General features: G+C 36.1%; 3 protein-coding genes across 7 annotated transcripts; all 3 read left to right on the top strand.

The window, feature by feature from the left end:
• Nucleotides 1–129: 129 nt before the first annotated feature.
• On the top strand, nucleotides 130–11,225 carry LOC21388470 (U1 small nuclear ribonucleoprotein A). 5 transcript variants are annotated; one of them, XM_024175107.1, is made up of 11 exons: nucleotides 130–422; nucleotides 510–689; nucleotides 792–867; nucleotides 2,289–2,318; nucleotides 2,485–2,614; nucleotides 2,753–2,867; nucleotides 6,079–6,170; nucleotides 6,289–6,358; nucleotides 6,461–6,543; nucleotides 7,782–8,600; nucleotides 11,029–11,225. In XM_024175107.1, exons 1-10 carry the CDS (start codon nucleotides 294–296, stop codon nucleotides 7,876–7,878), a joined length of 1,002 nt encoding a protein of 333 aa, XP_024030875.1. In that variant the 5' UTR covers nucleotides 130–293; the 3' UTR covers nucleotides 7,879–8,600; nucleotides 11,029–11,225. The 5 variants fall into 5 exon arrangements, with proteins under 5 accessions (XP_024030875.1, XP_024030878.1, XP_024030876.1 ...); XM_024175110.1 differs by lacking the exon at nucleotides 11,029–11,225 and adding an exon at nucleotides 9,486–9,857; XM_024175108.1 differs by lacking the exon at nucleotides 11,029–11,225 and adding an exon at nucleotides 9,419–9,857.
• A 1,100-nt stretch (nucleotides 11,226–12,325) lies between these two features.
• On the top strand, nucleotides 12,326–15,877 carry LOC21388469 (receptor-like protein kinase). The gene is made up of 2 exons (XM_010112598.2): nucleotides 12,326–15,305; nucleotides 15,397–15,877. Exons 1-2 carry the CDS (start codon nucleotides 12,326–12,328, stop codon nucleotides 15,753–15,755), a joined length of 3,339 nt encoding a protein of 1,112 aa, XP_010110900.1. The 3' UTR covers nucleotides 15,756–15,877.
• A 4,969-nt stretch (nucleotides 15,878–20,846) lies between these two features.
• On the top strand, nucleotides 20,847–24,386 carry LOC21388467 (receptor-like protein kinase). Its single transcript, XM_024175104.1, is given in 5 exon segments — nucleotides 20,847–21,250; nucleotides 21,252–21,799; nucleotides 21,831–22,731; nucleotides 22,733–23,829; nucleotides 23,924–24,386. Coding segments are annotated over 5 exon segments (3,309 nt in total). The 3' UTR covers nucleotides 24,283–24,386.
• The last annotated feature ends 327 nt before the right edge of the window (nucleotides 24,387–24,713 follow it).

The following is a 24,713-nucleotide window of genomic DNA, read 5'->3' as shown; positions in this document are numbered from 1 at the left end:
CAAATATATATTAAAATGTTGCTTTACATATGATTTAACTAAAAAATTAAATAATAAAATTCTTTTCTAACAAATTTCTCTCACTGTTTCTTGGGTCAGGCAAATTCAGGACCGCATTATTATCTATCTTAAATCTAATAGAAATACGCAGTCAGTCCGAGCAAAGCCACATTCCTCACTCTTCCATTTCCTGGGTTTCTCGCTCCCAACGCCATCTCCATTCTCCATAGCCATTAGCCACACCACAAAACATAAATCTATCTATCTATCTATCTAATTTCCATTTTGGTGAGATGGCCGGTGCCGGAATCCACCCGTACCACCAGCAATGGCCTCCGGCTGCACCCCCTCCTCCTCCTCCCGCCGCCGCAGCTCCTCCTCCCATCCTCGTCGACAACCCTAACCGCCCCGCCGCCGATGAGGTATTTTATTATTTCTCCTTCCCTCAAACCAAACCTCAGACCATGGATCGATCTCTGATTCTCATTTTTCTTTTGTTTCCGATACAGGTTCGGACGATCTTCATTACGGGCCTTCCCGAGGACGTGAAAGAGAGGGAGCTTCAGAATCTCTTGAGATGGCTACCGGGATACGAGGCTTCCCAAGTAAACCTAAAAGGCGAAAAGCCCATGGGTTTCGCTCTCTTCGCAACTGGTCATCAGGCTCTTGCTGCTAAAGAGACCCTTCAGGTTCAGCATTTTTTTTTTTAAATGTTTGTAGTTGGAAGCAAATTGGTTTTGATCAAAAGCGTTTTCATTTTCTTATTGAATTTTTGGATCCTTCTTCCTCAGAACATGGTCTTTGATGCGGACTCGAAGTCGGTTCTGCACACTGAGATGGCCAAGAAAAATCTTTTCGTTAAAAGAGGTGAGCAGAATTGGACTTCAATTGTTTTCTATTTGTTTCGTTAAATTTTGTTGTTTTTGGTTGAAATGAAAATCCTTGGGGTTGACGGTAAAAATTCGTCAACAGAGTGATGATAAATCTTTGATGTTAATACGTGGATTTAGAGTATAATCTAGAGTTAAAAAGAGGAAAAGAATACCGGAATTTATAGTGGTTCATCCAAATGCTAGGCTACGTCCACTGTGTGAGTATTTTTCACTAATCGTTTTAGGAGAAATTACAATCTTCCAGAGGGTGCCCTCTGGAAAGGCATTACAATGCTCTTCCCCTTGAGAGTGAGAGAGATACAAAGATATTAAGTGATTTTTTTTTCTTAGGAGGGAGTCCAACGCCTCTCTACCTTTCCTCTTCATATATACAATCATATTTGTTTCCCGCCCAGCTCCTTGGGCCGTACTTTGAGCCGGTCTTGCTACTCCTCAAAATAGTACCCTCTGGTGATTGAGATGTTGGCTGGTCTCCTACGTTATCCACTAACTCTGCATGCATTTAATACCTGCCACATGTCTGAAAAGCTGCCACGTTGTGCGAACGTAGGTGCGGTCGGCGCCTTAGTACTCCGTGAAGCGGTCTTCGCTCTTGAGAGGAGAATAAGGTCGACCGTGTGATGCACTCTCTAATGTGGTCGCCCTCTTTTGGGTTTTATCTCGTATTTACGGTTGGCGTCTAGAGTTGGTGTCTCTAAGAGGATACGATCCCATGCAATCTACTGGCCTGGCCATTTAATACTTGTAATGCCACGTGGCGAGCGTCCACGTGGCAACCATCTAACGGCTGACGTGGAGTGTGGAATTTTTCCATATAACACTTGGTATTTATTTCAATCATAGATTATAGATCTAGCATCATGAAAAATGTGCGAATATCTATTTATTTCGTCAAGGCATTTGATATATACTATATAACTACATTGAACGCCATTTCTGTACATCATGTTCGAATTTGGGAAGAAGGAGACAAATACCCTTTAGAATACAAGGGTCTAGATTTTTACTCCTTACTTTTGCTTAATATCCTTTTTAGTCAAATAACTATATTAGTTAGAAGGGTATTAATCAAGAGTAAAGGGTAAAAATCCATACCTATATACTCCTAAGGGTAAGTTCAGCAGTTTTTGCTCTAATTTTATACTTGCACAGTACAAGAAAACCCTTTGCTGGCATTGGTATTTGATAGAACTGAAAATGAAGTAAGAGACCTCTTACTTTCTTGGTCGCTTGAATTTAGCTTCTCTCTCTCTCTCTCTCTCTCTCTCTTTCTCTCTCTGGTGTGGATTTTGTATGCTTGAAGTTGATTTTTGACCCTCCTTTTTTGGGTGCTTATGTTCAAGGCCCTTTTCCATCTGTTTGCTTACTTTATTCATTTTTGTTGATGAAATGTAGATAATTTGGACATAGCACCAAGATCTGCAGGTTTAATACGAGAGGCACAAATGAAATAGTACTTAGTATTAGGGCGGCTTAAGTACTTTAAGTTGTAGATGAATATTATTTCCAGTTGTTTAGAATTGCTGTAGAATTGGGAGTTGCATCTTCCAATTATCCTTCACACAGAGTGCTGATGTTAGCTGATCTGTAGGAATAGTGGCCGATTCAAATGCTTATGATCCGAGTAAGCGCATGCGAACTGTTGGTGACTACTCACATGCTGGTTACTCAAGTCCATCTCCTTTTCATCCACCCCCACCACCTGTTTGGGGACACCATGGGTAAAACTTTCTTGTCTAATTATCTTCCAAGATTTTTTTTTTTTTTTGAATTTGTGAAAAATCAGGCATTTGATCTGGAAAAGAATGCTGTTGATATCTTGTTAGTAAAATGTCATTAATGATGCTTGTGTGGCGCAGGTTTATGGCTCCACCTCCTCCTCCTTATGATCCATATGGAGGCTATCCTGTTCCTCCAATGCCAATGCCAGGCCCTGCACCTGTACCAGCACCTAGCAGTTATGTACCTGTTCAGGTAACCCTCTGTTCTATAGTTGTGCTTTCATAACTGTTTTTTAAGAAGGATTTTTCTGTCTCGGGGCATGTTTTTCATCTGCTTTCATGTATTTTGTTATGTACAACGTGTCTTCTGGAGTTGTAGCTCAATTACATATCACACTGCTGTGATCACATAGCAATAAGACAATTATTTACTCTTTTATTTTCAGTTGAGTCTGTTTGGGCACTCTATACTGACTGGAATTTTAATTCTACTATTTTATTATTGCAATAGTTAAATAACAGCTATCCTAAGCCATCATATATGGAATGCTGTTTACACTACATGTATGAAAATCCATCTTCAGCTTTCCAGTATAATTTAGGATAAACAAAGAAAAGCATGTTGGGCAAGGTATTACAAACCTATTTAAATAGGGCATAGCAATCGTCTTACTTTGAGTTAGGAGGTCAATAAACATGGACACAGGGATTAAACTATTGTTATCTGTTTCCTTCCTGCCTCAACTTCCTTCCCAAAAGAAAACCAGAAACTACATTTTCAGACGTGTTTTTTCTTTTCTTTTCATTTCAATAAATAGGGCTTATTAGGAAAAAAGTTTGTGTGTCTATGTGCAGATACATCCATCATATGTATATATTGGGTGAGGTTTGGGCTGTTTGAATAAATTGCTTGGGATAGGAAAAGAAAGTTGGGATTTTGTAATTAAACATGTTAAAGAAAATGTCAGATGTTAAAATGATGAAAGATCTGGAAATTTAAATAAATCAAGGGTATGCAGAAAATGTGAAAAGGTGGGCAACTTTATTTTCATTGAGCATTATATAAGTAATGTTATTTCACGAGTTCTTAATAAAGAGTTCCCTTGCCTTGGTGGGCCTTTTTGTTGTTATGCCGAAAATGTGAAAAGGTGCAGCAAATAAAGTTTTATTGAGCTCTATAGAAGTAATGTTATTTTAAGTTCTTAATATAGAGTTCCCTTGCCTTAGCGGGCCTTTTTGTTGTTATCTGATGCTTAAGCAGAATGCTACTAGAACATGCATGTCTGAGATAATTTTCTAGGAAAATGAAGCTGCCTGCTAGTTTCTTATTTCCATCGACTTGAGGGGTGCACGCTGGTAATGGATTACTGTAAAAGGAGGCCATAAAGAGGGCAAAGGGAGGAATTTTAAAAGGAAACATAGACGGATTGCTCTGACACCATATTAGTAAAAACAGGAAAAAAAAAAAGGGAAAACAAGATAAGTTTTTTTTGGGGGTTAAAGTTTCAAGTGGAGGAACTAGAGGATTGTTATTCCGTACTAACAATGTTTTTTGGGGCTGCAAAGGATTTTTTATTTTAGTTTTTATAAAAGGTTTAGGGTTAATCTTATTTTAAGACCTTGAACAACGATTGGCCATATCAAATTTTGATCCTTGACTTTTAAAACGTCTTAGAATGAGTTCCTGATCAAACAACATGCCCTTACTAAAATTACAAAATTAACTTCAATGGAACCGCACATAGTCCCACGCGGCTTTTTTCGTCGAGGTTTTAACAATTGACTGGACAAAAGGGACTAATTTGAGATAACTTGATAGATTAGGACTCATTTTGAGACGTTTTAAAAGTCAAGGATGAAAGTGGGATTTGGCCTATAGCTTGGAAATAAAAATAAGATTAAATCAAAGGGTTATAAGAACCAAGAGGATTTGAGATAGCTTACATACGCTAATGGGATACAATCTTACATGTTAAGTATCTTAAAATGTAGAACAAAGTTTACAACTTGCTTTCTACTTCATTGTCAATTTTCACGATTTTTTTATTCAGGTGGACTTCCTGTCCTCCGTGCTTTTTACTCCATTGTTCTTTCTGTGTTAATGAAGTGTTGCTTCTTTACACCAGAAAATAAATAACACAGTTGTAGCATTTTTTCATGGTTCCCCTTACCTGGTTGTGAACTGGCCATATTTCATTGTGTTGCTACCTTCATCAGAGATAGAAAGCATGAAGAATGTTATCTTGAAGCTTCACATGGAAGATGTGAGAGTGTTTGTGGAAGGATGCAGACAATGTTGTTGTTTGTTTTCATGTCTTTTTTCTTTTTTTTAGTGGATGATTCCTCATTGATAATTTTTTCAGAATTGCTGGGGCGTGATAAAGGAGGGTAGGATGAGGTTTCCTTGATATTTTAGAAACGACCAGATTATCACTTTCTTGTTCTGTATTTTACTCTTTTATTCCCTTTATTTATTTATATTTTTCTATTATTAAGAAAATGATTGTCAATTTCCCTTCAAGAAAAGAGAAAAGGATCCAGCTTGTGTCTGGTCTTCTGAAGGTTCCTGATATTAAACTACAAACGCATATCCTGAGTATAGTTTTATTTTATCACTCTCTAAAGTAAATTGTTCAAATGTTTAAAGAGTGAAGATTGTTTAAACAAAACTTGTCTTTGTTATACCCCTTGTATAAGAAACCCCATTTCATAAATTTCAAGCTTGTTAATGAACTCTTGCAGCATGTGCTGCTTTTGTGTAGCAAATCTGAGTCTTCCACAAGTTTCCCTGCGGATTGAAAAATGGCCTGTGTTTATCTTTATGTTGTTTTTTTTCCCTTTTTTCTTTTTTCTTTTTAAAAAAAAATCTGAGACAGCATTGCAGCTCAAAGATGACATAGCATGGTCATATTTAAATCTGAATGGTGTTTTCCCCTTAATATCTTTTTGTTTGAATTTTGTTGTATAATTCAAAGTCAATTGAACAAGCAAATTTACAGCTTTACCTATTAATTCTTCTTCTTCCCCCCCTCCCGTGTTTTCCCCTTAATTTCTTTTTGTCTGAATTTTGTTGTATAATTCAAAGTCAATTGAACAAGGAAATTTTCAGCTTTACCTATTAATTCTGCTCCTTGAGCAAGTAGATGATGGGCAAATCCTTTGCAGCTTTACATTTAAAAGGAAAACTTAGAACATCCGTAATCTAGCTTCAGGGGGAAGATGGATTTCTGAGTGAAGTGGACTATAAGGGGCATCTCCTTGTTTCTTTCTATTTACTCATATTGTCAGCCAAATGATAAATTGATGGGTTTTAAGATGTCATATTCTCTCTTTCTTGTTACATTTGATGTTTCTTAATTTTCTTTGTGATTGCTGTACTTTCTTTGTTTCTTTCAATCATATTTTCTAGGTGTTCCTTGAGGATGAAATTCTCTTATCCTTTGATTGTTCACTTATTTCTACAGAACACAAAAGATAATCCACCATGCAATACTCTATTTATTGGCAATTTGGGAGAGAACATTAACGAGGAAGAACTAAGAGGCTTGTTCAGCGTGTATGGGAGTCGTTTTTATACCTGCTATTTTATCTGCGTATCACTTAAAGACTTGATTCATAATGTTTGGTTTTGTTTTATAATATTTGGTTTTGTTTTATAATATTTGGTTTTACAGACAACCAGGTTTTAAGCAAATGAAGATCTTGAGACAGGAGCGGCATACTGTTTGTTTCATCGAGTTTGAAGTAAATTTAATTAACTGCTTCCAAGCTTTGGTGTTCAAGTTCCATATTCATCTTTCTACCACTTACTTTTGCTAAACAATATAACTTGCATCTCCCTGGCAGGATGTGAACAGTGCCTCGAACGTACACCATAGTTTGCAGGGTGCTGTGATTCCCAGTTCAGGCTCTGTAGGCATGAGAATACAATATCCTATAGCCATTTTGTTGTGCATCTCATGTTTTAGTCATATATTCTATCAAGTTTTTTTAGCCATTTATTTATTTATTTACCATCCAATGATGTTGTGCATCTCATGTTTTAGTCATGCATTCTATCAAGTTTTTTTAGCCATTTATTCATTTATTTACCATGCAATGATGTCTAGTAGCTCCACGCTTATTAACACGCAGGTCTTAAGGCTTGTTTCTATTGTTTGCTGCTTTTTGTGTTTTCCTTGGTGGACCGCTTGTCCCCTTTTGATTTGTTTTCTTTTTTATTATTAGTAGAAGTTGGCCGTTTCTTATCATTAAAAAAAAAAGTATTTCTGCGCTTATCAGCATCTGATAGTTGGCCCTGCAACACCACTGTAAATCCCAGACTGGACAACTTTCAATACTTGTCATAGTTTTATGAGTTCATTTGATTCCAGCGTCATGGCATTTGTGTGCCATTTTTAATGTTTTCTAGATTTGGTCATCTTGGATAGCTCTCTCTTTCTTTTTTTTTTCTTTTTTTTTTTTTTTTTTAAATAAAAGGATTCTTAAATAATAATTTGTAATTTTTTTATATTTTTGCTGATAGGTTATGGTCTTTTCTTGGCAAGTTGACAAACATCTGAATTGCCTTCTCACGAAATTAGATGGAAAATGTTCTTTATTGCCGTGCCATCTAAAGTTTCTGGTTTTCTGGGTCTTTTGCTTTTTTCTACAGTCATCAAATAGCTTATGATGATGAGTCCGAAATGTTTAACTAAACTTGCTATAGGGATGTACACATGTCCTTGTTATGTTTTTACTTTAAATTATAGGATGTTGATTGCTTTTGGGTTCTTAATGTTGGCAGGAAAATAAAAATAAAACTAAGACTCCAAAAACTAACTTAGTTGCTAACTTGTCATATGGAAAAATTGCAACTCAAAGAAACCTATTTGTCTGTTTAAACAAACCATACTGATCTAATAAGATATTCAGGCATCCGATGGGCTTCATTAGTTTGCAGTGAGCAAAGACAGGTAATAACAACTTGATGGCATATTTTCTTTTGTATGTTTGGTGTCAGTTTGTTCTGTCGGTTTTGCTTTGGTGTTTTTTTTGTTCTGGTGACCCCTTCACAATGGATGTGATTTGCTGTTTGATTGAACTGAAGCAATTAGATTTTCAATTTCTATCATGGTAGGATCTGTTATCAGCATTTTTTTGGTGGTTCTCCTTGACTTCTGAATACATATTCAAAAAATCCGTTTGGGAAAAGGAAGGATGGTGGCCACCCAGTTGCTGCACCTGGTGCCAATGGAACTCCACCGGCTTTGACATACCAGTAGCTTGAAGGGGATGTACTCTGTTCCTTATGCTCCGAAATACAACTACTACATGATAGGATGCATCTTGCAGCTGTTGCATGCATCCATTTCATATCAAGCCATCACCATAAACATTTCTAATGTGAAAGAATGCACGTAGTGGCATCATCGACATAACATTTGGCCATGTTATACTAACTTACTCAAGACATGCATTTGTCAGTACTTTGTTAACGCCTGGACATTAGTGGCTCAACTATTGTTATCATTTATAGGGAAAGTGGTGCATGAGTCTGCAGATTTGGTGGATATGAGTGCTTTCTTTCTCATATTAACTTTATGTACATCGACATTAGGATTGTCTATCTAAATATACATCTTGTTGTGTTTCATATCATCATGCGTTAGAGCTGATTAAATTCCTTCCACCAACTAGTCATGAGAAGGCGATCTTGAGTTTCATTTCATGGCATGGGGCTTATAACACACCATTGATCACGTTGTCTTTTGCTTCTCTGTCATCATTTGCCATCACTACAACATAACGCAATTTGAATAACTATCACGTCATTGTTTAAGCGGGGAAGTGGTAATGATGTCTACATGTTCAAGATATTGGCAGAGTTACTCCAAAAATGTTGGGAATTATATGCCATGTGATTTATATACAGGGTTTCGTACAAAAGCAAAAGCTTCTATCCATTTGAGGAGGTCAAGTCTTGCAGCTGCTCCCTCCTTTTCAGGTATTTAACTGTTGCCAACAACATGCTTTATGAAAAATTTTCCAATTGTGCGCTTGATTAATACCTTCGCAGCACCAACTAAATGGGGGTGCGTGGAAAACAAAGAATGAAAGGACCCAGTATGAGTTGACTTTGTGTGATTGTGTTAGGGAGATATAGAATCTATATATTTTATTAGGGATCATCTCCCCGTTTTGCTTTTTTTTTTTTTTTTTGGTCAGGAGCTTGCTTATGTGATCCATATGAGTGAGCTTTTTAGAGTGGTTATATTTGGCACCACTAAATTTATAAATGTCCCCACGTAACTTACACTTATGTTTAAAAAAATTTAAAAAACTTATCCTGCTATAGATAAGCCATGCATAATACTCGTTTTGACCTTTTATATATATATATATATATCCCCCATCAAAAACTCAACCCGGAAAGCAAATGTAGTGAATATCCTATTCATTTAAATTAATCATTTGCAAATTCAATGTATTTTCTCAAATCTCATTGCCTTGTGTGCCCAAAGTTTTTGGTTTTACTTTGTTTTCCTCATTTAAATTAATCATTTGCAAATTCAATGTATTTTCTCAAATCTCATTTCCTTGTGTGCCCAAAGTTTTTGGTTTTACTTTGTTTTCCCCCCCTTTTTCCCAACAGTATTAGTTGATGCAAATTTTCCAAATATTTTTGAAGCTGACAATTTTGATTTGTTGGTCCGCGTAATGATTTAATTTGGATGTTGAGTTGCACGATTTTTTATCACCAATCTATGAGTCAAAATTTTGTCTTTGCGTCACTTCATAAAAGGGATTTGCAAATTGCAATAGACAGTTTGGCTTGATTAGATTTCAAGATCTTGGAGGGAAACGCGATTTAACCACAGAGTTGCTTCAGATTCAGCTTATCAAGAAAGTTATTATCAAGACGGGGATGTCATTTAGGTAGGACTGAAGAAGGTGAGGGGTTGACTTTTTAAGATGAAAGTCTAAATCCTTAAAAAGTCAAATTTCGACACCTTCGACTTGACCAAGAGTCATCCAGTATTTTGTGTCATGTATCCGCATTGTCAACTTCGGCATTCTCCTGATGAATGGCAAGCAGTTCAAATTTCTCCCTAGTATTCCTTAATTTGCAATTAATATATATCGGCGACGCCTCTTTCTTGCTATGATATCTTCATGAAGCTAACTCAATCAAATAGGGAAAAGCAAAGTAGAGAAAAGACAGTTTACATATTTGTATCCGCGTGTGTTAATTATAATATATAAGTGATATAATTTCTTTTGAGTGATTAATTTAAATATTATAGTCCTTGGAAGCTTATGTAAAGGGTGTAATACAAATTATATATATATATATATATATATGTATATATTGTGTGTGTGCGCCCGCGCACATGCGTACATGCATGTTTAATATGCTAAATAAGTAATTCAAACTTAAGTTATGACATTCTCAGCACAAACATAGAGGCTTGGATATATGCATAGGAAATGTGGGGCTTTATAAAAATAAACTTTACTTTGTCGGAAGCACTAGTTAATTTCAACCGTCATTGTTTGTTTTTTTATGTTAATTATATATATAAATATAGCGTAATGGTTATTTTAATATTTATTTATTAATGCGATAAGATATTAATTTGATAGTTGTAATAAATTATATTCGATAGTTGTAATAAATTATATAATTGATAAAAATTTTCACATAATGTTATTAAATTTTTATATTTGATGCGTGGCACTAATAAAATGGTTATCAGTAACCATTGAGAACTCTTTTATTTAAATGCGTATATGAGTAGTTATAATATATAAAATCTCAATGTGTTTTATATGCGCATTACATTTATATTTAATTGTGGTAAAATCTCAATGTGTTTTGTGTGCACATTACATGTATATTTAATTGTGGTTACATGTATATATAATTGTGGTAAAATGTCAATGTGTTTTGTGTGTACATTACATGTATATTTAATTGTTGTTGCCCTTTCTTGACGTAGCAGTAGACGTGTAAATATATCTTTTTCTACTTACTATTCTTAATTATCATATGTACGTGATTGGAAATCTCTTTAAAGGAAAAAAAAAACAAATTGGTTTATTTTAAAGGGTTCTTTTCACCTACAAATATGCACTTGTATTATTTTCACCTAAAAAAAACTTTTACGTTTCTAGAATATATAATTTTGGGGCCTCTTTGTTGGTAAACTGTCTATTTCAGAAAATTTGTTAAACGATGATATAGTATATCGATAAGTTTTTAATGGTTATATTTTTATCAGTGTTTACCATTAGATATAAAAATTTAATAACATGATATAATAAGAATTTAATTTCATTAATTATTCATATTTCTTTTTATTAATTATTTAATTTATTATAATTTATAGAACAATATCTTATTGTTAAGATAAAATACTCATTGATAGCAGATGCTTCCTGCTCCAACTAATATGTGGGAATTGGGGATAACAAAGTGTGAACGCTCATTGACAGACTAAAACTTTTGACGGCTCTTCACACGCTCACCTGAGAAGTCTGACCTCGAACACAGTGCCCGATGCTCTCCCATTTTAAGAATGATTTTATCAATTTCTGAAATTAAAAATATATTTTTGTATTCGACTGCCGCATTATTTTTCACTTACAATTTTTTTTACAATGTGTCATACAAGCCAATACAACAAACAAATTAAGAAAGCAAATTGAAGAAGGATTTTTCTTCCTTAGTTGTAAATCTTTTGACAGAAAGAAGGGGTGTTTTTATTAAGGTTTTATTCTTTAAGAAACGTCAGATGATAAAATATTACAAAAGATTTAGTTTAGGAATAATTTTTGTAATAAAATAATAGTAATAATAAATTAAAAAAGAATTATAGAATTACATGAAAAACACACCAAATCTCAGAGCAATAAAAAAAGACAATAATTGTACCAACTTATAAGTTATTATATTTTTATTGGTAAAATAAAGACAACTTATAAGTTGATAGCAAAGTTCGTGTCATGTAAAATTATTGGTGTTTATATTGTGGATGACTCTTTTTCACTATTAATGGTGATTTATTAGTCATTAGATTAATTTTTTTAACAGTATGAGGTATGAGTTATGACTGTGAGCACTTTTAAGGTCCATTCATAAATCATACAGTTAAAAAAATAATCCAATAGTTAAAAGAGCTTTCCATGTCTGGCAGTGACAAAAATCTTCATTACAATAAAAACTTCCTTAAAAAAAGAGAGAAAAAAGGAGTTAGATGGTTTGGTCAAATTAGAACGACCAACTTCAAAATGTCCTAAACAAATAACCCGCGTGGCAAGTTTTCCTAAGATAATAATATATATGGCTCACTGCAGGTAAGTGGCAACAATAGAAGTACAATAAATTCCTTTGTCTTTGTTGCCTTCCTCTCTCTCTCTCTCTCTCTGTAAACTTAAGTTTCAAAGCATTTTCAATGGCTCTCTGAATCTTTGTTGCAAGCTTCAAGTGCCACGGTTCCTTCGAACAACATTCACCACTCTTTGCCCAGGTTCTTTTAACTCTCTAATTTCCTCTCTCTCTCTCTCTCTCTGTAAACTTAAGTTTCAAAGCATTTTCAATGGCTCTCTGAATCTCTGTTGCAAGCTTCAAGTGCCACGGTTCCTTCGAACAACATTCACCACTCTTTGCCCAGGTTCTTTTAACTCTCTAATTTCCTCTCTCTCTCTCTCGAACTTTATAGAGAGACTATGGTTTGTTTGAAGATTGGTTTGTTGAGTTCATTTCTTCTTCTGCTGTGCTTTTCTTCTTTCATTCCGAAAGTGTCTTGTCTGAGCTCTGATGGGGTGGCTCTGCTGTCACTCCAGAGGCACTGGGATTCCGTGCCTCCTTCCATAAGCTCTTCATGGAATGCTTCTCATTCCACTCCTTGCTCATGGGTAGGAATCGAGTGTGACAATACCCACAATGTGGTTTCCTTAAACCTCTCAAGTTCTGGAATTTCTGGTCAAATTGGACCTGAAGTTGGTCACTTGAAGCATTTGCAGGTTCTTGATTTGAGCATAAACAGCTTCCATGGCTCAATTCCACAAGATTTGGGAAATTGTACTCTTCTTGAGAGCCTGTCCTTGATTTCAAATTCACTAACTGGAGAAATACCCACTACCCTCAAAAGCAACTTGCAAAACTTGAGGCTTATTGAGTTGTATTACAATTCTCTGTCTGGTCAAATTCCTGAATCCTTATTTCAAATTCCAAATTTAGAAGAATTGTATTTGAGCTATAACAAGTTGGGTGGCTCAATCCCTTCGAATGTTGGGAATGCGAGCAGTCTTGTAATGCTGTATTTACAAGGCAACCGGTTATCCGGGGCGATCCCTTCATCCATTGGAAACTGTAGTGAGTTGTTGGAACTTGCCTTGGATCAAAATCAATTGACCGGGCTTTTGCCGGATAGCTTGAGGAACCTCAAGAACCTTACGTATTTACATGTCGGAAATAATCGCCTTTCGGGTAGAATTCCTCCGGGACTAGGCGATTGCAAGAACTTATTGTTCTTGGATGTGTCATACAATAGTTTCAGTGGAGGCCTTCCTCCGAGTTTGGGCAATTGTAGTAGTTTGTCTGAGTTTGGTGCTGCAAGAAGTAACTTAGTGGGCAGTATTCCATCTTCCTTTGGCCAACTAGATAATCTAGAACTTCTTCATCTTCCCGAGAACCGTTTATTGGGGAAAATACCATCTGAGCTTGGGAATTGTAGATCCTTGAGAGAATTACAGTTGTATACAAACCTACTTGAGGGGGAAATTCCCATGGAGTTGGGATTGCTTACTAAGTTGCAGGACCTTAGTCTGTTTAACAATCGTTTAACTGGTGAAATACCACTTGGTATATGGAAGATTCCGACTCTTGAGCAGATCCTTGTGTATAATAACAGTCTTTATGGGGAGCTACCTCCGGAAATGACGGACCTAAAGCAACTAAAAAATGTTTCTTTGTTTGACAACCGATTCTCCGGAAGCATACCTCAGAACTTGGGAATTAACAGCAGCTTAGAGCAGTTGGATTTCACTAATAATAAGTTCCGCGGCAAAATCCCTCCAAATCTTTGCTTTGGAAAGCGATTGAGATTGCTGAATATGGGTCGTAATCGTTTAGAAGGTAGCATGCCTTCACAACTCGGAAGTTGTTTCACTCTCAGGAGGCTAATCCTCAAGCAGAATTACCTAACAGGGGTTCTTCCAGAGTTTTCAAAGAATCCAAACCTTTTTTTCATGGATGTAAGCTTGAACAGAATTTCCGGATCAATCCCATCAAGCTTGGGAAACTGCACCAACATTGCTTCTATCAATTTGTCCATGAACAAGTTCACGGGATCCATACCCGCACACCTCGGGAATCTTCTACAGCTTCAGAGTTTGATTCTTTCTGGCAACAACTTGGTGGGTTCTTTGCCGTCTCAGCTTTCAAATTGCACCAAGCTAGGTGAGTTTGACGTTGGATTCAATTCACTGAATGGTTCCATACCATCGAAATTTAGGAGCTGGACGGAGATAACCACATTTAGTTTGAGTGAAAACCATTTTACTGGTGGCATTCCATCATTTTTGTTCGAGTTTGGGAAGCTTTTAGTGCTAGAACTTGGTGGAAATCCTCTCGGAGGAGAGATTCCTGCTACTATTGGAGCATTTAAACATCCTTTTCTTTTATTGAATCTCAGCAATAATGGGTTGAGAGGGAAACTTCCTTCAGAAATTGGAAGGATCAGCCTTGAGCGATTGGATATATCTCATAACCACTTGACTGGAAGTTTAAAACCTCTTGGGGACATAGTTTCATTATTGCAAGTCAATGTTGCATACAATGATTTCGCAGGAACTTTACCAGAAACATTGATAAAGTTCCTGCATTCTTCTTCAACTTCTTTTCTGGGAAACTCCGGTTTGTGCGTCAGTTGCCTTGCATCAAACGGTTCAAGTTGCAGCGAAAACGGCATTTTACAGCTTTGCGCCTACCCATCAAGCAAAGGGAACGGCTTAAGCAGAATACAAATTGCAATGATTGTCCTTGGATCCATTGTTGTTCTTGTTATTATTTCCGGGCTGCTTTTTATGCTTTCCTTATCCAGAAGATCAAAGCAGAAGATAAAGATCTCAGCACCAGTAGGGCCATCTTCCTTACTCAGCAAAGTGATGGAAGCTACAGAAAATCTGAAAGATGGGTATGTTATAGGGAGAGGTGCCCATGGTACTGTTTATAAAGCTTCCCTTGGTCCAGATGAAGTTTTTGCTGTAAAGAAGCTTATGAATGTGGGAACTAATGGGGCAAGTCTCAGCATGATAAGGGAAATTGAAACTCTAGGGAAGATCAGGCACCGGAATCTGGTCAAGCTGGAAGAGTTCTGGTTAAGAAAGGACTATGGTTTAATCTTGTATAGGTACATGCAAAATGGCAGCCTACATGATGTTTTACACGAAATGAATCCACCACCAATACTAGAGTGGAGTGTTCGCTATAATATAGCTATTGGAACTGCACATGGACTGGCTTATCTCCATTTTGACTGTGATCCTGCTATAGTACATCGAGACATCAAACCGAAGAACATACTCTTGGATTCTGAGATGGAGCCGCATATTGCTGATTTTGGAATCGCGAATCTTTTGGATCAGTCTTCCTCTTCAACACTGTCTATCTCCGTTCTTGGAACCATTGGATACATTGCACCAGGTAACCTTTCGAAACTTTGTCAACTATCGATTATCAATTTCCTGGTTTGAATTTCTCGACAAACTAAATTTTCTATGTTTGAACGAGCCAGAAAATGCATTTACAACAACAAGGAGCAAGGAGTCCGATGTGTACAGTTATGGGGTTGTTTTGCTTGAGCTCATAACAAGAAAGATGGCAGTGGATCCGACACTAACCGAGGCAACTGATATTGTGAGCTGGGTTAGATCTTTGTGGAGCAATGCAACAGATATCAATGAGATTGTCGATTCAGGCCTTGAAGGTGAACTGTTGGATTCGAGAATTGAGGAACAAGTTGTTGATGTTCTTCTTGTGGCCTTGAGATGTACCGAAAAGGATCCGAGCAAACGACCCACCATGAGAGAAGTTGTCAATCAATTACTAGTTAGTTGTCCTCACCGCACACAAAGCTCGAAAAGCTACTCTTAGAGGCTTCCTCTTTGATTGCCTTAGCTTTGCTGTGGATGTTTACCCAGTAAGTGTAGTTGTATATATAGCTACTGTTTTATGCAATATTGAAGAGGAACCAATCCCTCCCATATTATCTACTTCTCCGGTGTTTGTCATTCCTACCATTCATAAGTGATAGCTCATCGATGATTAGATATAATAGTTTTGTAAATTAAATGTCATTTACCCGTATGCTCTACCCTTTTTTTGGCTTGAATTACCCCAATGGGTTTACACTCAATCATGTCAATGATAACGATAAGCGTTTAAACTTCATATATCCCTGAGGCAAAGTCAAAGTAGTCTACTTAAACACAATTAAACTGCATGTTTATGAGGGAAGTTATATTTTATTCGAGATTTTGGTTTGTTTGTTTCGTTTCGTTATGCATATGGATGAACATGGTTCAAGGATCAGTATGAGTAGGAGCATTTTCAATGTAGTGTCAAATTGAAATGTCTGCCAAATTTTGGCATTTAAATGCAATACTATTTTTTTTTATACTAAATTTAATATATACTATACTTGATTAGTGTCCAGTTTAATATCAAGGGGTATTTGCGCCGTGGGTCCCAAACTTTTCATCCTTTGGCATATAGGTCCTCGTTCTAAGAATTTTGACACTCAGGTCCCCACACTATTACACTCCGCTTGGTAGGAGGGAAAGAAAAGAGAATGGAAAAAAAAACACATAAAAGAAAGAAAATGTGAAGGAAAGGAATGAAGTAGATTTTCCTTTATAGTGTTTGGTATAATGAGAGGAAAGAAAACATATAATAACCTAAATGACTATTTTATTAATTGTTTAATATTAATTTAGATTTTAAAATAGGAACACTAAAGTAAATTTAGCCATCAATGCGTGGATTTGAGTTTTCTTTCCAATGTTGGAGAGATAAAAAATAGTAACTCCACCATAATTCTTTTCCATCCTTTTCTTTCTCTCATCTCTTCCTTCTTACCAAACAACTAACTCTATCATTTTCTATCCAATAATCCCTCTACCTACTTCCTTCCTTCAACTTTTCCATCATACCAAACACTCTTAATCTTTTGGCACTATTAGTCCCCATTTAAAGAATTTAAACACTTTAGTCCTCAAACTCTTAATCTTTTGGCGCCTTTAGTTCCCATCTTCTTTTTCGCGTTGAATATCATAAGAGATTTCAATATTTTGAGGTTCTTTTGCGCCTTACGTTTGCAAAAACGTAGTGGATTTTTTTATTTATTTTATTTTAGAAAGATCCTCAAAAGCTGAATAAGACACGGTCATTTTCAATTTATTTAAATTTTAAAAGTTTATTTTTATAAGTTGTATATTAAGATCAAAGATAGATATAACATTTGAATAATATTATATGTTGGAGCACAACATTGAACAAAATATCAAATATGTCATGTTCACATGTTTATATATTTTTATGACAGTAACATTGACATTAGAGATGGGTCTACATTTTATCGTTGGTAGCATATGGATTGGTTTTGGAAAGATGAAACTCCGGGGCAAAAATGAAAAGAAATTCATGGGTGGAAATCACCAATTTCCAGTTTTTCACGATCAAGGCTTTGGCAAGCAACGTGTTTTCAAGCTATGAGAAAGGCCAAATTAAACTATTTGTTCCATCAAAAAACATAACTAATTATTAAACTGCGATCTCGATTTAAGATGGTGAATACCTATTAGATGAATTTTTAAAACATTTATTAGAGAATAAGATTACGTCTCATTTAACTGCAGCTCTGCAATATTATGGTGCAGCAGAGAGAAGAAAGAGAACCTTATTGGATACGTTTCATAAGTTATTCAGCATTGTGTATGCACTTCTAGGGATATGCACTACAAACCCACATGCTGTCTTTTAGAAAATGTTCCAACTAAGGCAGTTTCAAAGGTCGTGTTTGGAATTGAACCCGTTTTTATTTTTCATATTTTTTGAGAAAAAAATGAAAACGTTTCTAAAACAACGTTTAGCGCAATAAAGACAAAAAAACGAAAATGAAAATGATTTTTTGGGTTACTGTAAAATGAGAGAGAAATGAAAATTAGTCATTTTTCATTTTTTGTTTTTATTTTCTCCTCTTTCGAGCAGAGAGAGAGAGAGAAATAGAGAAATTAATGAGTTTTTTTACACTGAAAATAATATCTTAATAAAACTACTAAACGCATTTTTAAAAATACTTTTTGTCTGAGATTGAAAACGTTTTCATTTTTATTTTTATATAAAAAATAAAACCATTTTAAACAAGTTCCAAACGCGCATAAAAATTCTTCATGAGTTATGGATGGGTAGAAAATCATCTTTATATCATACTCAAATATGGGATTGCCCACACACGTACTAAACAGATAAGCTAATAAATTAGAACATCTTTCTTTTGAGTGCTTAATATTTGGTTTTCCTATACGTGTTTCATTTTAAGGAAACTAGCCTCACGTTTTTCCCAAGTTAGTATTGATGTGAGTAATTTTTTTTTTTTAATTTAAGAAACAAATTTCCTTTTTTTTTTTTTTAAAGGAAGAAAAATGTTATTAGCGTATTTTCAAAAGGAAAAAAAAAAAAAAGAGTTATTAGCGTTGAGTTTAATGTTTGTGGTGCGAAGCCTTTACAGAAGTATTGACATGATGATTATGTTTACGAGAATAATACGAATCACCAAATTCTTTCACTAAATTGTATCGGCAATAGATACAGTACTTTTTAGACATACAAATTTGGCAATTTAAAGGATCATAGATTCCTTTTATTTTTACATGAGAGTACAGATCACAAGGTTTCATATCATTTGCTGCACTATTATTATTATTATTATTTTATATATTCCACCAAATTCTGCGTTAGAATCTTAAACCTTTGATGTTGTTTGGTACTGCTTTTTGCTGTTTTTAGAAATATTCCACGAAAAGTTAGGAACGGTTTTTGTGTAGAAAATAGAAAATTATTGGACCAGTTTGGTAACGTTTTTAAAAGAATTTTATTTTCAGTACAAAAATAAAAATGAGATTATTTTAAAAATCATTTTAAAATTGCATTTGATTAGTTTTTTAAAAAATTATTTTAAGTTAATAAAAAAGTGAAATCGTGTTTCGTTATAATTATTAATTAATATATTATAACATTGTTGATAAGTTCTAGAAAATAAGAACAAAAAAACATAACTTTTAACCGTTTTCTAATTCCTTCACATAAATCATTCTTATTGTTTTCTGTTTTCATTTTTATTTTCAAAGCATTTGCTAAATAAATAAGGTTTACTGACTGTTTTCATTTTCGTGTCTTAAAATACGTGTAAAAATATTTTTAAAAATAATCTAAAATCAATTCCAAATATACCCATTAAAAATTATTTTCAAATTTTTCTTTTCATTTCTAAGACTATAACGTAATACAAGTTTTTAAAAATGTACTTAAACAGAGTTTTACTTTTTTCTTATGCCTAAAATAATCACTCAAAAAAATAACTAAACACAATTTTAAAATCAGTCTCAATATATTCCAGCAAAAAAAAAAAAAAATTACTCAATATTATTCTCAAAATATTCTCATTTTCAAAAGAAAGATACTGGCTGCTCTCTCTTTTTTTTTCGCTAATCGGAAAGTATTGTTAGTTGTTAAAGTGGTCCTCAACAACAAACACGATAGTGACAAAAAAAATAACATTTTTGTCCCTGTTGAAAGCAAATTACGCTCGTATAAAACTTTCAAGTTAATTCAGTCAATTTCCACGTAAAAATTTAAAGAAGACCAGTATCAAAAAGTAGACAGCCAAACACAAATATAAGGGAAAAAAATAAAAATAAAACTGTGGTATGGAAACTTTAATAAAACTGATATGATTATGTTGTCCCGATTAAACTACTTTGTTGATGTTGTTAGACAATATAATAGAAAATACAAAGAAGAACAAGAAAATAAAGAAATAACAAAATAATGAAAATTGTTACAACCCGAAATCAACCTTTCTATGGAATTCAGAAAACGGAATTGTATGAATGTCGAGGCACGTGAACCACGTTGTCCTTAAAACAGATTCATCCCCTCCGGCGTGTGCTTGAGGTTACGTTGGACGTCCGTCTCCCAGGATACAACGACAACGACGGCAGCTCGATGCACTTTCGGAACCGTCCGGCGAAGTAGAACTTGATCTTCCCTCAATCACCAAAACCGAACTAGAAGAACTACTCAAGGAAATCCGGAACAAACCAAGAGAGAGAGAGAACCGAAAAAGGAGAAGAGAATTGTGAGAAAGTGTGTACCTATCATGTGGAGTTTTGGCCTTTATATAGGCTCCAAAATCTGGGTGTTACACCAAGACATTATGGTGTAATAACCCAGATTTATTCCCGGAATAATGGTGATTAAAACCAGCCAAAACGTTTTTTAATTTCCCACGGTGAATCTGACCACATTCTGGCTAGTAATTCAGTTTTTGATGATGAAAAACCGAAGCCATGAAAGGTTGATTCGGTTTGCCTCCATTAAGGTCTCATTATGGTCTTTAACCATCATACGGAAGCTGGAAGGTCTTGGCTAGAGCAAAATAAAAATCGCAAAAGTAAGCTCGCACGGAGCGGGTTTTCCGGTCCGGCATTCGTGTCCGCACACATTAGGCCCCACTTATAAACACCACATTGGCTTCACTCTTAGCCAATGTGGGACTTTTACAATTTCCCTTCTACATATGCCATTCCAAGTACCATACTTAGACCATCAATTTCTCATTCACCCAAAATCTATTTTGAGTGTATGAATACTTGATTTCGATCTCCTCGTGACGAAAAACGCAAATCCATCGAGACCCGTCTCAAAACCTATTGGGCCCCTTTCAAACATGGGCCTCAAAATGGGCCTTTAAAATGGCTTAATAAGCCATTTTTTCCAACAGATGTGATCAGCAAATATATATATATATATATATATATATAATCATGTGTATTCTTTTCCTCAATTTATCATCGACATCACGAATAAATATAAAAATTTTATAGCTTTTGTTCCAACCTTTAACCTGTGCATGGCCTTTACCAAAATTCCTCTCTCTATCTCTCTCTAACTTAGAAAGAAAGTATGAAGTTTTACTCGTTCATTTTCTTGCGATTCCTGTGCTCTGTTGTTTGCACACATACCGAGGTGTATTCTCTGAGCTTTGATGGAGTGACTTTGTTGTCGCTCCAGGAGCACTGGGATTCGGTGCCTCCTTCCATAAGCACAAGCTGGAATCATTCTGATTCCACTCCTTGCTCATGGGTAGGAATCGGATGTGACAAGAATTCCCACAATGTTTTATCCTTAAATCTCTCTGGTTATGGAATCTCTGGTCAAATTGGACCTGAAATTGGCCACTTGAAGCGTTTGCAGACTCTTGATTTGAGCTCAAACAGCTTCTTTGGCTCGCTTCCCCAGGAGTTGAGCAACTGTAGTCTTCTTGAGAGCCTCACTCTGGACTACAACACACTATCGGGAGAGATACCCAGAAACCTTGCAGAATTTAAGGATTTTAAGCTTGTTTAGCAATTCTCTGTCTGGTGAAATTCCCAACTCCTTGTTTCAAATTCCAAGCTTAGAACAAGTGTATCTGAGCCTCAACAACTTGAATGGTTCCATTCCTTTAAGTATTGGGAACATGAGCAATGTTGTGATGTTGTATCTACATGGTAACAAGTTTTCCGGGTCAATTCCTTGGTCAATAGGAAACTGTAGTAAATTAGAGGAACTTATTCTTAGTGATAACCAATTGATGGGAGTTTTACCCTCGAGCTTGAGCAACCTCGAGAACCTTACTTATTTACAGGTAGTCAACAATCACCTTGTCGGTAGAATTCCTTGGGAACTGGGTAATTGTAAGAGCCTAGTTGGTCTTGATTTGTCACTAAATAGTTTTAATGGAGGCCTTCCTCCAAGTTTGGGCAACTGTAGCAGTTTATCAGGGATTTCTGCTGTCCGGAGTAACTTAACGGGCAATATCCCATCTTCTTTTGGCCAACTGGATAAGCTAGAATTTCTATACCTTGCGGAGAACAATTTCAGTGGTAAAATACCTGCTGAAGAACTATTTCAGTGGTAAAATACCTGCTGAACTTGGAAGCTGTAAAGCCTTGAAAGAACTACAGTTGTATGCAAACCAACTTGGAGGGAAAATTCCCAGTGAGTTGCGTTTTCTGTCTGAGTTGCAAGACCTTGAACTGTTTGACAACCGTTTAGCCGGCGAAATACCGCTTAGTATATGGAAGATTCCCAGTCTCGAGCAGGTCCTTGTGAATAATAACTGTCTTTCTAGTGAGCTACCCTTGGAGCTGAAGCAACTGAAAAATGTTTCACTATTTAACAATCAATTCTCTGGTGTCATGCCTCCAAATCTGGGGATTAACAGCAGCTTAGAGGAGTTAGACCTCACGGCAAATAAGTTCAGCGGTGAAATCCCTCTAAATCTTTGCTTCAGAAAGCAATTGAGGGTGCTGAATTTGGGTTTTAATCGATTTGAAGGTAGCATACCTTCACAAGTGGGAAGCTGTTCGACTCTATGGAGACTGATCCTCAAGCAGAACAAACTCACAGGGGTTCTTCCAGAGTTTGGAAAGAATCCAAACCTTTCATTCATGGACATCAGCATGAACAGCATCGGTGGGGCAATTCCACCGAGCTTGGGAAATTGTATTAACCTTACGTCCATTAATCTGTCCACGAACAAGTTTACAGGATTGATTCCTTCAGAGCTAGGGAATCTTGCTCATCTTGAGACTCTGATTCTTTCTTACAACAACTTGGTGGGTTCTTTGCCATCGCAGCTTGCAAATTGCACACGCTTAGGTGTGTTTGATGCCGGATACAATTCATTGAATGGTTCTATTCCGTCAAGTTTAAAGAGCTGGACCGGTTTATCCACATTGATTTTGAGTGAAAACCATTTTACTGGCGGTATTCCAACGTTCTTGTCTCAGTTTGAAAAGCTCAGTGTTAGAACTTGGTGGAAATCTTCTGGGAGGAGAGATTCCTGCAACTATTGGATCATTTGAAAATCCATTTTATTTGATGAATCTCAGCAATAACAGGTTGACTGGGAAGATTCCAGTAGAGATAGGAGAGATCAAGCTCGAGCGATTGGATATATCTCATAACAGCTTGACAGGAAGTTTAAGCCCTCTTGAGGACATACTCTCATTGTTGGAAGTCAATATCTCATACAATGATTTCACGGGTGCTGTACCAGAAAAATTGCTGAAGCTGCTGCGTTCTTCTCCAACATCATTTTGGGGGAATTCTGGTTTATGTGTCAATTGCCTTGCATCAAATGGCTCTACTTGCAGCGGAAACGACATTTTACAGCCTTGTGCCCGTCCATCAAGCAGAGGGAATGGCTTAAGCAGAGTACAAATTGTAATGATTGTCCTTGGATCCATTGTTGTTCTTGTTATTATTTCCGGGCTGCTTTGTATGCTTTCCTTATCCAGAAGATCAAAGCAGAAAATAAAGATCTCAGCACCAGAAGGGCCATCTTCCTTACTCAGCAAAGTGATGGAAGCTACAGAAAATCTGAACGATCGGTATGTAATAGGGAGAGGTGCCCATGGTACTGTTTATAAAGCTTCCCTTGGTCCAGATGAAATTTTTGCTGTAAAGAAGCTTGTGAATGTGGGAACTAATGGGGCAAGTCTCAGTATGATAAGGGAAATTGAAACTCTAGGGAAGATCAGGCACCGGAATCTGGTCAAGCTGGAAGACTTCTGGTTAAGAAAGGACTATGGTTTAATCTTGTATCAGTACATGCAAAATGGCAGCCTGCATGATGTTTTACACGAAATGAATCCACCACCGACGCTGGAGTGGAGTGTTCGCTATAATATAGCTATTGGAACTGCACATGGACTGGCCTATCTCCATTTTGACTGTGATCCTGCTATAGTACATCGAGACATCAAACCGAAGAACATACTCTTGGATTCTGAGATGGAGCCGCATATTGCTGATTTTGGAATCGCGAAACTTTTGGATCAGTCTTCCTCTTCAACACTGTCTATCTCCGTTCTTGGAACCATTGGATACATTGCACCAGGTAACCTTTCGAAACTTTTTCGAAGATCAATTATCTACATTGCTGTATTAAAATTTTGGAACTAACTGAAAATTTATGTGTTTGAACATGCCAGAGATTGCGTTTACAACAATGAGGGGTAAGGAATCTGATGTTTACAGTTACGGGGTTGTTTTGCTTGAGCTAATAACCAGAAAGATGGCAGTTGATCCAAGATTTACCGAGGATGCTGATATTGTGGGGTGGGTTAGATCTTTGTGGAGCAATGCAGCAAATATCAACGAGATTCTTGATCCAGACCTTGAAGGCGAATTGTTGGATTCGACAATTAAGGAACAAGTAGTTGATGTTCTTCTTGTGGCCTTGAGATGTACTGAAAATGATCCGAGCAAAAGACCCACGATGAGAGATGTTGTCAAACAACTATTAGATGCTTGCCCTCGCCCCCACACAAAGCTTATAAGGCGAGCTTGACGGCAAGAACCACCCGTAGTCGTAGAGTAAGGATGAAACTTGGCCCTAGCAATCCGACAGTGCCTCATGAATATGTAACTCTCCCAAGCTCAAAGAGAACTTTGTAACCCATGAAAAGAATATAAAAAGAGAAACAAAATAACAAAAACCTTTTACTACCTTTGTATCTTGGATTTCAATGCATCTGTTATTCGAATGTATGCTGTAAATATTTTTTTGGCTACTAATGGAAAGAAGCCAAGCCTTTGCCAAAATGCCACAAGCATACTCGATAAGTGGGAGTTATTGTTCATGACAGGTTTTAACCGAAGCCATCAACAATCAACATCTGTTTTAGGAAGGTGTTTCTATTACCACCCTCGAATTTTCTCTTCACATCTTAAAGACATTCCTTACAATTGCATAAAACCAAAATTATCATTTCAATTCCC

Source organism: Morus notabilis, unplaced genomic scaffold (assembly GCF_000414095.1).
Source record: "Morus notabilis unplaced genomic scaffold, ASM41409v2 Scaffold1776, whole genome shotgun sequence".
NCBI classification, from domain to species: Eukaryota; Viridiplantae; Streptophyta; class Magnoliopsida; order Rosales; family Moraceae; genus Morus; species Morus notabilis.
Note: the sequence above shows the minus strand (reverse complement) of the source record. Positions and strands in the feature narration are given on the sequence as shown.

What these genes read in the sequence shown, in the direction of transcription:
- LOC21388470 (XM_024175107.1), top strand. Translation starts at nt 294, where the DNA reads ATGGCCGGTGCCGGAATCCACCCGTACCACCAGCAATGGCCTCCGGCT. An exon ending in AAATCTTTTCGTTAAAAGAG is followed by an intron (nt 868 to 2,288) that starts GTGAGCAGAATT and finishes GATGAAATGTAG; the next exon opens with ATAATTTGGACATAGCACCA. An exon ending in CCTGTTTGGGGACACCATGG is followed by an intron (nt 2,615 to 2,752) that starts GTAAAACTTTCT and finishes TGTGTGGCGCAG; the next exon opens with GTTTATGGCTCCACCTCCTC.
- LOC21388469 (XM_010112598.2), top strand. Translation starts at nt 12,326, where the DNA reads ATGGTTTGTTTGAAGATTGGTTTGTTGAGTTCATTTCTTCTTCTGCTG. An exon ending in CATTGGATACATTGCACCAG is followed by an intron (nt 15,306 to 15,396) that starts GTAACCTTTCGA and finishes TGAACGAGCCAG; the next exon opens with AAAATGCATTTACAACAACA.